This window comes from Vombatus ursinus, unplaced genomic scaffold (genome assembly GCF_900497805.2).
Source record: "Vombatus ursinus unplaced genomic scaffold, bare-nosed wombat genome assembly UNPS02014790.1, whole genome shotgun sequence".
In the NCBI taxonomy this organism is placed as follows: domain Eukaryota; kingdom Metazoa; phylum Chordata; class Mammalia; order Diprotodontia; family Vombatidae; genus Vombatus; species Vombatus ursinus.
The window spans coordinates 553083-566265 of record NW_020954568.1 but is presented as its reverse complement, the minus strand read 5'-3'; the positions used below and the strand labels follow the sequence as shown (position 1 = coordinate 566265).

At 52.6% G+C, this 13183-nt stretch overlaps 1 protein-coding gene across 2 annotated transcripts in view; it reads right to left on the bottom strand.

Annotated features, from left to right (window-relative positions):
- TSPAN32 (tetraspanin 32) overlaps positions 1–6498 on the bottom strand; it is a 35605-nt gene extending 29107 nt beyond the window's left edge. For both annotated transcript variants that reach the window (XR_003569669.1, XM_027868676.1), the window contains exons 1-3: positions 6355–6498; positions 4842–4956; positions 3291–3388 (exon numbers count right to left, since the gene is read on the bottom strand). Coding sequence is in view for 1 of the 2 variants with exons in the window: in XM_027868676.1 (XP_027724477.1) it covers positions 3291–3388; positions 4842–4956; positions 6355–6420 (279 nt within the window). In the remaining variant the exon portion in view is untranslated. The remainder of the gene's footprint in view (positions 1–3290; positions 3389–4841; positions 4957–6354) is intronic.
- Positions 6499–13183: the final 6685 nt, after the last annotated feature.

Sequence of the window (13183 nt, the reverse complement as noted above, 5' to 3'; positions counted from 1 at the left end):
GATTTTTTCATCTCTTTCTCTTCCCAGCTTTCTGTTTTTCCATCTTCCCTCTCTCTTTTTCTCTCCCCTCTTTGCATCTCTCCCTGCTCCATCCTCCAACGTAGAACAGTCAATAAGATAAGAGTGTGGCTTATCCCAAGTGTTTTGTCATCCTTCGGATGGTGGAGGAAGCAACAAGAGGGATTCTGTTGTTCTGAACCTGCTTCTGACCAGCAAGGAGGGACGGTTGCTGCCGTGGCCTCCATACCTCTGAGCGTGAGAGACCCCACACCATCACAGGATTTGTGCTGGAGAAGGAGCAGCACGGTCTGACCTCTTCCCAGGCTACAGAAGACTGGACTTGAAGGGTTTTGGAGTATTGGTGTGTGGAGAGTATGGGCTGGGTGCATGGGCACTGTTGGGCACACCAAGCCCAATTTGGCAGGGCTGTGGCTCAGAGGGAGCATAGATGGCATCCCATAGATTAATATGTGGCTGGTGAAGTTGTTCCAAGAAGGATGGGAAATTCCCAAGAAGACACAAGGGAAGAGGAAAAGGGGGTGTTGCCTGAAGAGAGCGCTGTGTTGAGGCAGGGAATTCATGGACCTCCTTGGATTTTAGAAGCTCACGTATAGGAGAAGGAAGCCAAGGAACAGGAATGTTGATGAATCCTAAAAAGCAGCAGCATCTTGGGAGGACTGAGTGGGGCAATCCACCCAAGAAAGAGCCAAGGCCAGGGACAGACGGTGAGGACAGCAGCAGCCAAAAAGGTTGTTCTTTTAAGATAATGAGAAGGGCACCAGAAGGAGCGTGTGAAGGACAGGTCCCTGAGCTGGGACAGATGAGCAGATGGAGATCGATACCATCATGGAACCACTCCACCTGCTTCTCTTCTCTTTGGACCAGGAAGGCTAAAACATGCCTGGTCAGCAGGGAGCGGAAACCCAAGCTGTCCCTGAAGGGTCCGATCACTCGGCCCCCACCAACTGCCTCCTGGGGTGCTGGAAGACCCCGGCTGGCACTGGGGGCTGAGTGGTGCTCCCTGAAGGGCTCAGCTAACGGGGGCACAGGCCAAAGAGAAGAGGGGCCCTGGGCTCAAGAGAGGGTGAACCACCAAGCAGTGAGCGTGTCTATACCACCTGTGAACTTGTGGAGCTCAAGGCTAGTTTGTTGGAGAGGGCGGGAAATGGTTGGTATGGACCCCCACTTGATTTAGACCCCTGGCTTATTTCCAGTTAGCATTATTTAGTTGAATTTGATTCCGTAGGGGTGGTGATTATTGCTCTCGTCCTAGCGTTAGCCAATCTAGTGAATCCACTTGCTTAAGTAACACCTGATGAGTGAATGGCCAAACCCAGGGTGGTGGGACGTGCTTGACTCAATGATGTGGAAAGTCCCCCAGCTGTTTTGAATTGTATATCCACCCTTGCTGTCCCTTGGCTAGGGAAAGGGCCCTATGGCTCTTGGCCAACGGGCCCTAGGAGTGCGTGACTTGTCTGCTGGAGCTCTCTGGAAATCGATTCCCCAATCCATTGCCCAGTGGGAAGCCAGTGAAAGACCAGGCTATTTGGACATCTTCTATCGGCTACTTTATCACAAGCACAAGTTGCAGGGTCTCTTGGAAGGTCAAGATACACGTCTATCAATCAATGAGCCTGGGTGTTACTGTGCCTCTTCTGTATTATCTGAGTAAGGAAGGGGGGCATCTCAGATCGTGAGGAACTTCTGAGGTCCGCTTCATTAGAGGGGGCCATGGAGCTGAGCTCTGCCTCAGTTTCTTTTATTGTAGGCTGGACAATTTCAGACTGGCCTCATTTCCCTTTTGGGCAGGGTGACTTGACAGGTGGATATTCTGTGATTTGGCAAAGCTCTCCTTGTGGACAAGATGGGGAGATAGGATCAGGATATAGTACAATTGTGTAGATGAATGTCTGAACTCAGAATAACCAGTATTGGTAGATAGGTAGGAGGGACCTAGGGCTCTAAGCTGAGCCTTAGACACTTAATGTTGAGGCACAGGGTCAAGACACACAAAGACCTGGACAGACTAGATCAGGGATGTCAAACTCAGACAAAACCAGGGGCTACCAAGCCAGAATCAGATCCCCGGGGGCTGCATGTTAACTTAGTTCTTAAATGTGACACTATCTGTGTTTTATGGCATTTTCACTTATTTTGTTAAATATTGCCCATTTACGTTTCAGTTAGGTTTGGGCCGCACTCAGGAGTGTTTTTGCTGCATGAGGCCCCACTGCTCATGGGATTGGAGCACTGGGCTACATGGGATAGGATGAAATTCAATAGGGACAAACGTAAAGTTTTGCTCCTGGGTTCAAACCATCAACTTTACAAGTGCAAGTCTAGGAGGCCTGGCTAGACAGCGGCTCCCCTCTAAGAGATGACTCCGTCTGAACCAGAGTGTACCCCAGCAGTGAAGGAAGCGGATAGAGAGAGGCAGGGGGTCTGTACCTAGTAAGGCACCGGCTCTACTGTTCAAGGCCCACCCTGCCACAGCTGGGCTTGGTTCTGGGCAACGGTGTTCAAGAAGGACATTGGTAAAGCAGAGGGAGTGACCAGGAAGGAGAAGGACCTGGGAATCAGGCCCTCTGGGGATGGAGGTTTAGCTGGAAGACTCGGGGCAGGGCCTGGCTGCTGTCTTGTGTGTCTAAGGGAAGAAGGAGGAGCCTGTTTTGCTTGGCCCCAGGCTCCAGAACCAGGAGCAGTGCTGTAAACTAGAGGCCGGGGTTGGCCCAAGGACACATTTTCTAACGGTCAGAATGATCAGAAGGTGGCAGGCGGTCCGGAGGCAGTGAGCTCCCCGTGGCTGGAGGGCCACCAGACAGAAGAACACAGGAAAAGAGCTTCACAAACCTCCAAGGCCCCGTAAAACCCAGCTACTGTCATCAGCCTTGTTTGAGGACAGGTTTGGCCAGACCCCTTAAGGACTCCTCCCAGCCACGGTCCCCTCCACCCATTGACTCGGAATTGGGGCCCTGGGGGCTGTGGAGGAGGGGAGGCCATCTGTGGGAGTCCCTGGCCAGGCTCCATCCTGCTTCTGGTGCCTTTGCACCCTGCCCCCCCGCCTTCCGCTCCCCCACCTTCTCAGGGTCTGAGGTGGGGGAGGGGTCGGAACCTTTGTTATCACCCCCATTTTAAAGATGAGGAAACCAAGATGGGAAAGGGAAGGGCCTGGCCCATGGTCAGTCATCTCAGGCTCCTGTCTCAGTCAAGGGGTCCATCCACTCTTGTCTGGACACTCACAGAGGAGCTGCTGCCCCGGGGACCCAGCCGCCCAATCCCTGGCTACTCACCCCAGCCATGAGGCCCTTGGCTTCCCGCACCACACCTAGGATGCTCAGCACAACCCCCAGGGTCAGCATCGAGGTCAGGAAGATACCCAGGGAGAAAGCTGTGGGCCAGGGGACAGGGAGAAATTTCAGTCAGGAGAGAGAGCTCCTAGGGTGGGGGTGAGGAGAGAGACTGGGGAAGGGGCTCCTGGGGGGACAGTCAGGGGAAGGGGCTCCTGGGGGAGGACAGTCAGGGGAAGGGGCTCCAGGGGGGGGACAGAGTCTCCCAGCCCCTGGGCAAGTTCATTCAGCCTCAGTTTCACCATCTGTTCTAGCACCGACTCTCCTTCAGAGCCACAGAAAGCTTTCCTCAGAACAACCCTGAGAGAGTGTTCTTGCCCCCACTTGACAGATAAAGAAGTTGAGGCTCAGGAGTTAAGCCAACAGCTACTAAGTGGCAGATTCTGGGTGTCCCCCAGAGTCAGCTTCTCTCCTCTTGGTCTGCAGCTGCGCCCCTCCCGCATCCCCCCCAGAAGCTCTGCCAGCCGCGCTGCCCGAGGGGCCTCCTTGGCCCAGGCCGTGACTCGCTGTTCTCTTCCAGCCAGGCCAGCCCAAACAAGTCCTGGCTGCTGATGCCTGGCCCCTCACCCTCGTCCTGTCCTGACCGCCTGCTTCCCCCTGAAGGCTCTCATTTCTCTAACCAAACTCCTAGCCTCCTAACCAAACCCTCACCCTTCAGGGGTGCCCTGGCTCCAACCCTTCCCAGAAGAGAGGAGCAGCTTGGCATCTGAGGAGGCCCAGGAGACCCAAGTTCCTAGGATGGACTCCAGGATGTCAGAACTGGCAGAAACGAGAAGCTGTCCCGTTCAACTTCCTTATTTTACGGGTAGGGAAACTGAGTCCCAGACTTTTCCTAAGTCATACGGGAAGTAGCTGCTATCGCTTTGTCTTTGCAAAACATCATCGTGCCGCCCCTCATTCAAACCCTGTCTCCACTTTGTGCCTCAGTTTCCTCGAAACCCCAGAACCTTAAAAAAAAAATCCAGAACTTGCTGGGTGAAGCCAGTCTGTGTCTTTGAAACTGGAGGGGTGGCCAGGCCCAGAGCTGGCCAGGCCTCCTGAGGAGGATCAAGCATCCCAGGTATCTGGAGCCCAAGGGTCCAGGAAAAAGTCACTAGGGTGTGGTCACAGAATCAGAGGATGTAGAGCAGAAAAAGATATGAGAGCTTGAGTCCAAATGCCTCACTTTACAGATGAGCAAACTGAGGCACAGAGAAAGGGTAGGAGCTTGGCCAAGTGGTATGGGTGCAATTGGAGCCCAATTCTTCATTAATTCTTTTTTATTTTTTGCTTTTTTTTTTGGTGAGGCAATCGGGGTTAAGTGACTTGCCCAGGGTCACACAGCTACTTAATTAATTCTTATTAAGCGACCCCAGATGTCACCCTGCCTAATTCCCTCATTTTACAGAAAGGAAAACTGAGGCCATCAGAGAAGACACTTGCTCAGGGTCAGAATTGATCTCTGGTGCACCCAGGACGGATTCTCCAGGCAGGGTGCCGATGGGGGGCACTCACCCCAGTGGTGCATGGGCCCATAGGGGTCATCCTCTGGGGAGATGCTGTGGATGACGACAAAGCGGTCCCCGAATCGGGTGAGGATGGTCAGGAAGCCCATGGAGAGGCCCAGGAGCTGGAGGGAGACACAAGAAAGAAGTTGGGGGGGATGAGAGCTGGAGAGGGGTGCTACTGGAACCCAGAGGGGCTGCCCCGGCCAAAGGGAGAGAGGATCCCCTGGCCTCCCCCACAACAGGCTGCCCAGGCCACTGGCCATGGAGAAGGAAGGAAGCTCTTGGCCTCCTTCTTGTGCCACTGCTGGGGCCCTGAGGAAGTCACTTGACCTCTGTGGGACTCAGTTTCCCTCTCTGAACAATGGGAGGAAGCAACCACCGTCCCCTCTCCTTCTTGAGGCTTTGCCATAAAAACAAAGAAATGAGGTGGACAAGTGAGGGAGTAACCTAGGCAAATGGTCCCGGGCAGGGTTCCCACCCCAATGGGCTTTGGCCTTAACTGGATGGCTGCTTGGTATTGGACTGGAGGCGGGGGCCCACAGAAGCCGAGGGTGCAGGTGCCAGAGAACACAGGTGAGGGGGCCGCTGGGAAGCCCAAACCTCAGCGTCATGTCACCAGAAACGTCCGGGCCTGGGCCAGGACCCAGGTCTCCCAGTTCCCAGGAAGTGTTTTCCCCCGGACAACTGTCTAAGCTGATCTCTAACCCTGTACAGAGTGGGTGGGCTCAAACCCAGGGGGGCTTCAGGATGGAAATGTCCCTTCCCTGTTGGTGTCTCACGCCATAAACTCTGGTGCCCTTACAACAGGGAGCCTGGGTGCCCGCTGATGGAGAGGGCCGATGAGACCAATTCACCCCATCTTCCACTCCCAACCTTTTAGCTTCAGCTCGCTGCCCACCCCCACAGGAAGGCAGCCTGGCACTCTGTACCAGGGAAGAGGGAGGAGGAGAAAGACGAGGCGGAGGAATGGAGAAGCCTCCACCTCCAGACCCCTGACCCCTTCCCCACACTGCTGCTCAGGCCTCCAGAGCCTTTTAGTGAGAGGGGCATTCTATACCAACAGTGCAAGGGGCCTCTCTGCCCCAACCCCAACCCCACAGTCCCTTTCTGGGCTGAGCCCCGGCTCTGGCTCTGGCTCTGGGGCTGCTCCACCTCTGGGCTGGTCTCTCCCGAGGCTCAGACCGCACATCTTTGTCTCTGCTTCTGCCTGCCTGACCCACAGTTCAGACCCAGCTCCCATTTCTGCCTTTCTCCTGGCTTCTCCCTCTGTCCTGAGGCTCAGCCTGGCTTCTGCCTCAGGCCCCAGGAGCCAGCACCTTCCTGCCTGCAGTGACGGGAGGTGATAACTCTGTTTCTGGCGGCCCTGATAAGGCCCTGCTCTCCGTCCAGCCAGAGGCCTCTGTAGCCTTCCCTGATCCCTGCTCTGACTTTAGGAGGCTTTGGGGCCCAGTCTGGGGCCCCTCTGGTCCAGCACCCTCACCACCCCCATGGCCCCCACTAACCCAAGCCACGGAAATTACCAGGGTGAAGAAGCAGGTGGCCAGCAGCTGGCACTTAGCAAAGCGAACCCGACAGTGGGGGCCCATGGTGGCAAGCCCTTCCTCTCCCCCAGGACTTCAGCAAGCCCCAGGCTGTGGTTTCCAGCAGAGCTGAGGCCGACAACCTCAACGTCCGCAGATGGGCCGCGGAGCACAGTGGGAGATGTAGTTAGTGTGTTGGAGGGGGAGACAAGGCCCTGGCCTCCAGTCTGAGCAGAGGCCCCGGCCTTGGGGAGCCTCCACTCTGAGGGGGCATGAGCCTCTGGCTTCGAGGGGCCCCAAGTATAGCCTCCAGTCTGAGGAGAGGCCCTGGTCTCTGCAAACTTTGCCCCAGGCCTGGAAAGTTCATCAGCATAGACACCACTAAATTTCTCACCTAATTAGCAAAAATAATCTAAGGTCTGCAGCCCTCTCAGCCCTCCTCTGGCTTCTAGGTCCGCCTCCTAGGCCCTCAAGAAGTGGTTGTCCATCAGATTTATGGAGAACAGAAGAATCCATGACCAAACAAGAGATTGAGAACATTACAAAATGCAAAATAGATTATTTTGATTACATTAAATTGAAAAGTTTTACACAGACAAAGTCAATTCAACCAAGATTAGGAGGGAAGCAGAAAACTGGAAAAAAATTTTTACAATCAGTGTCTCTGATAAAGGTCTCATTTCTAAAATATATACAGAACTGAATCAAATTTATAAAAATACAAGCCATTTCCCAATTGATAAATGGTCAAAGGATATGAACAGGCAGTTCACAGATGAAGAAGTTAAAGCCATCTGTAGTCATATGAAAAAATGCTCTAAATCACTATTGATTAGAGAAATGCCAATCAAAACAACTCTGAGGTACCACCTCACACCTATCAGATTGGCTAATATGACAAAACAGGAAAATGGTAAATGTTAGAGAAGATGCGGGAAAATTGGAACACTAATGCATTGTTGGTGGAGTTGTGAAATGATCCGACTATTTTGGAGAGCAATTTGGAACTATGCCCAAAGGGCTAGAAAACCATGCATATCCTTTAACCCAGCAATAGCACTTCTAGGGCTGTATCCCAAAGAGATCATACGAACGAGAAAAGGACCCACATGTACAAAAATATTTATAGCATAAAATATTTAATATAATTTAATAAAATATTTAAAAATATTTATCTTTCTGTGGTGACCAAGAATGGGAAATTGAGGGGCTGCCCATAGATTGGGGAATGGCTGAACAAGTTGCGGTCTATGAATGTAATGGAATGCTATTGTGCTATAAGAAATGAGGAGCAGACCTTATTGTTTAGTAAAGAGTCAACTAAGCTTTGAAAAACAAATGTGCTACTTAGCAGATAGGTAAAGGGGAGAAATCTAAGCAGAGTTATTTTAAGTGCACGTTGTGAGAGCTCCTGGCCTAAGAGAAAAATAAAGAGGGGCAGACACTTAAAGATTCACAGAATAAAAGTCAATACAAAATATGCACACAGTTCTTTATTAAACAGCTGTAAACACTTCACTGTAAAAATCCATAAAACCTCATAAACAAACATTTTGTAAATAGAGCCTATGCTACAGTGGAAGAATCGACACAATTATTTACATGCGATACTGACAAATTTGGCACTTTTTGAAAAGAAATGTACAAAACACTTCCGTTTAAAAAGAAATTCAAAATCATAAAAGCTCAGAGCATTACTGCCATGCACGTTGCAAATACCTCACAAGTACTTGGGGCACAGCCAGCAGAGAGCTCCAGGCTATCTCTCACCAAGCTCCTCGTTACAAGTTTAGGTAACTTTTAATGTGTTTCCATAAGTTTGTTGTAAAACCACCTGAACATTGTCAAGAATAAAATCAGATGCCATATTCCAAAAAAAAAAAAAAAAAATCCAAAGAAAGAAAAGAAATGACGAACAGGCAGGCTTCAGAATAACCTGGAAAGACTTGTATGGTCCGATGCCGAGTGAAGTGAGCAGAACCAGGAGAACGTCGTACACAGTAACAGCCACATTGTGCGATGACGATGACTAACATTGACAGACTCTGCCCTTCTCAGCAATGCAAGGACCTAAGACATCTATCTCCAGAGGCCTCATGATGGAAAATGCTGTCCACATGCAGAGAAAGAACTACAGAGTCTGAATGCAGATCGAAGCATATTTGCTCTTTTTTTTTCTTGTTTTGTTTTGTTTCCTCTTTCTGGTGGTTCCTCCTATTGGGTCTAATTCTTCGTTGCAACACAACTAATGTGAAAATTTTTTAAAAAGTTGTTCTGAGGGGTCTTTGGGTCTGCTACCCCAGCCCCTCCATCTCTGAGCCTGAGCCTGGTTCTACTTTTCTCTCCAGACATGGAGGGGGGGTGGGGATCCCTTTGGGGAAGTAAACAGAGAGTCTTCCACTTGCAAGTGTGTGTGTATGTGACAGGAAGTGTGTGAGAGACAGACAGAGACAGAGACAGATGGACAGACAGAAAAGAGAGAAGAGAGATAGAGAAAGAAAAGAGAGAATGAGAGTGACAAAGTGGAAGGAGGGGCAGAGAGAGGGGAAGGAGAAAGAAGAGAAAGGAAAGGAGGGAGGGAGGAGGAGAGAGAGGGTGGTGAGAGAGAGAGAGATGGAGAGGAAGGAGAGAGAAACAGGAAAGAGAGAGAGACAGCCAGCGCACTAGCTCCCCGTGTCTTCAGTTCTCTCCTAAGTGACCTGGAGGCCCTTCTGTCCCCGCCCCTTAGCTGTACCTGCTGCTCTGGCTCTGCCCACCTAAGGGCTGAATTTGTACCCTTCAAGCCTGGAGACGCAGAGCCCCAATCTTCTTGGGGGCCGTGGAATCCAAAGGTCTCTTTTTACAGAGGAAGAAACTAAAGGTTGTTGTTTGTCCTTCCTTAATGAAAGAGACCAAGAGATGGTGGAGGGCTTTGCCATTCCCTTCTCCAGCTCATTGTACAGATGGGGAAACTGAGGCAAAGAGAACAAAGCGACTTGCCCAGGGTCACACAGCTAGGAAGTGCCTGCGTCCAGGCCCAGCCCTCTATCCCCTGCCCACCTGTGTTCAAGGCCGTGTGTCCGAGCTGAGCCTGGACCCCAGATGCCTTGACCCTGAATCCAGTGCTTTGCTCAAAGTCACACCTTGTCCACTGGGTCCTGCTCAAACACTGGAGTGAGTCTCAGGGTTCCCAGGCAGAAGGGCCCTCCCACAGAGGCCTGGCCTTTCCCCATGGATCCAGAGATCTACCCCCTGCCTCTGGAGGTAGGAATTCTGTGGTGACCTTGTGCAAAGGAGGCTGGGAGATGGGGGTTGGGGAGAAAATCCTGCAGGCTTAGATTTAGGAACCTGCACTCAATTTTTTTAAGAAATTTTTTTAGTTTTTTAGTACCAACAGCTATGAACATTTCCATATAGAGTCCTGACCATAAAGGAGACACTGAGATGGCACAGCACACAGAGTGCTGGGCCCAGGATGTGGAAGGCCTGAGTCCAAATGCAGGGTCAGACACTGGCTAGCTGTGGGGCCCCGGGCAAGTCACTTTAACTCTGCCCCAGAAGTCCTCAGCTGTAGAAAGGGGCTGGTGCCCATGCCAGGATCGTTGTGACAATCAAATGAGATAGTAATTGCAGGAGCTTAGCTCAGTGGTCAGCACGTAGTAGGTGTTGTATAAGCATTTTCTTTCTATATGAAATTTTGAATTTCTCCTACATAGTTTTTTGGTTTTTTTAAAGTGTATATTGAATTAGAAGCAATAGTAACAGAACCTGCCTTGCTTTTCTGGGGCCACCGGGACTCCCTTCTGCCCTCTCTTCTGGGTGGCTTTTTAATGTGGTGTGGATGCAATTTTCTCTCTTTTCCTTCCCCGCCCTCCCACCCCACACCGGGTTGGATACCCACCACCTGCCTCCCCAGGAGGCCTGTGTTAGCAGAAGAAGCAAACCCACCCATGGGCAGCTGGATAGCCCGCCCCTAGCATGCCCCTTGCGCCCCCGAGGCGGCTGCCTCTTCCAACAGCTGGGGTGCTGGGCTCGTTCCGAAGTCCCTCAGAGGGGCTGTGTCCGCCATCCAGGCGGTCACTGGACCGACCGTGCTCCTGGGCCCACCCTTGTCCTTTCTCAGTTTATACAAATGCTGTCTGGCAGTCCTGAAGCCCACCCTTCCCCCTTTCCCAGAGGTCAGTAATCTTTCATCAGTTTCATAAGACATGCTTTGGGCACCCCTGTGCTGCCAGTTCTGTTACAACGAAAAGAGCCCCCTGACTCCTTTTGTACACCTAGGGTCCTGGTCTCGTCTGTTTGGGGTCCTCCGTATTGCTGGGTCCAAGCATCGGCCCCGCCCTGACTCTGAGACACGGTTCCGATTTCGCTCCCGCTGGCTTCTCCTTTCGCTCTTCCCAGATCTCTCTGAGGGATGTTGGGCGAGGGCAGCGTGGTCTCAGAAAGCTGCTGGATCCGGAGTCGTCAGAGGACTGGGGCGCAATTCCAGCTTTGCCACGGGGCGGGGGGGGAGGGGGGCTGATTGTAGAGGGACTGACCTGCAGCGCTGGCCCAGGGCCAATTCTATCTGGAAAGGGGCCAAAGAGATTGGGGAAGAGTGAGTGATGGGACACAGTGGGGGCCACGCGGGGGCCAAGCGCCATCCCATGCACAGGAAGCTCCCACTTTTGCCCAAGTTCAAGATGGGGCCAGTCTTTAGGGGGATAGACAGCCGGGCAGTGCCAAGAAGCCCTGGAAGGTGGGCCATGTCTCTCCCATCTCGTGGAGGCCCTCAGTCCTGCTGCCACCCTCCAGTGCCTAGGCAGGATTCCACCCAGGGAGGGCTCCAGAAGAGCAGGCCCAGGGTCTGAGCCCTTTATGCTGGGAACCATGCCAGTGTCAGGTGCGATCCCACTTTATGCTGGCCTCAGCCCACTGGACGCCCTTGCCCAATTCCCTACACATCCTTTGGCCTGTCCTTCTGGAGACACAACAGCCCTCTTCCCTTTCCTCCCCTCTTCCTTCCCTCCTTCTCCACCCCCTCCCTTTCCTCTTTCATCCTCTTCCTCTCCCTCCTCTTTTCTCCTCCTCCTTCCTCTCCTTCCCCTTCTCCTCCTCCTCTGAGCCACATTTCCAGTAGTCCCAAGTCCAGGGAGGGCAGCTCAGCCCTCAGTAGGGTCAGGGTTTAGAATCCTTTTCCATCCAGAACTGACCCCAGCCAGGACAAGCTCCAATGCTCCCCCATCTCCTCCTCTACCATGATAAGGAAGGAATCTGTCCCAACTCCTCACCCCCTCCCAGGCTTCTGGCTGGGCTGGCCCCTTCATTCTCTGTCCAGCACGCAGCCCCATAGTGCTTCTGCCACACATCAATATGCAGCCCGCACCTTTTCACCCCCTTTTCCCCAGGCCCCCATCTCTTTTCAGGTAGGCCAGGGGTGACCAGGTGCAAGCGGGTGGGTTGTGGGGGGTTAGAATGGCCCATGTAGGGAAGGCCCCAGGAGGACAGCGTTTGCCCCACCTAAAAGAGGAGGAAGAAGCTGGGAGCCCTGCCTCTGGCTCCCTCGGCCCTCTCCCCTGCATCCCCGGCGCTGGGCTCCCCTGCATCCTCCCGCCTAAGGCACACAGAAGGTGCAGGCATCTTTAAATGAATGGCAAAGGAGGAAAGGGGAAGAGGGAGGGGTGTGGGGGGGGGACGGGGGGCTGGGGCAGAGACAGAGGAAGACGCAGAGACAACTCTGCAGGCCAGAGAGCTGTGGGGCGAGGAGAGAGGCCCACGTGGCACCACTGGCCAGGTGCTCTCTTCTCCCATCATCCTCGGACGTCCTTCCTTCCTGTCTGGGCGCAGCCCAGGACCCGTCATCCATATGACCTTTACATGTCTCTCCATCTTGTTCACAGCTGTTTCTTCTTGAAATGATTTTGTGACTAATTAGCTGTACTATCACACCCCTCCCCCCACTGGAGTGGAAGCTTCTCGAGGGCAGGGACTGCTTCATTTTTGCCTTTGCATCCCCATGCCCAGCTCAGGGCCTGGCACTGAATACCTTAAATTTTAATCCCTTAAAACAGCATAAAATTTGTGGGACACCCTGCATTTTGTAAGTACTTTTGAGCATATGTTGGTTTCCCCAGATAAATATGAGGTTTGTGAAGTCACTTTTGTTTCTGTGTTCCCAGCAGCAAAGAGTACCTGGAACACGACAGGCACTTAATAAATACTCACGGACCTACTGCTTGATGAGAAGTTCTGACTTGATCCTGCGGGCCACGGGAAGCCGAAGGAGGCTTCTAACGGGCTGGCCTTCTCCCTTCCTGGCTCTAGGGAGCCCTGATGGTTTGGGTATGTCTTTTCTAGGCCTACAGCTCACGAGACTCCACTGGTGCAATCTCCCCCCAGATTATGAACAGATAAAAATTAGCCAGCTTTAAGACAGGAATAATGACTAAGGTGGCATACAGAGTAAGAACGATTGGTAGGAGACAGTTCCCCACACTTCTCCTACCGCCACCAAATGTCTGTCCCGTCAGGGAATACAGAATTGAGAGGAACGCAGGCTTTAGCTCAGAGACGATACTCGGACGTGTCCTCGGCTGTCAGCAGTGACAGGGAATGGCTGGGCCTGGGGCACTTGGGAAGTCTCGATCCCCCCGCCCTCCAAAGTTTACAGGGTCCTTCTCAGGTGAATGGGGTGGGGTGGGGGACAGACTGACACCAAAACGGAGTTTTCTCCAACAATTTAAATATGCTTCCTGGTCTATTTCACTCAATGGCTTTCCAAAGGACCGAGATGGAGATGAGACGTAGAAGGAGGAAGCCGAACGGCCCAGCCATCCCCCACAATTGCTCCAACAATGATCCAGGATCTCAC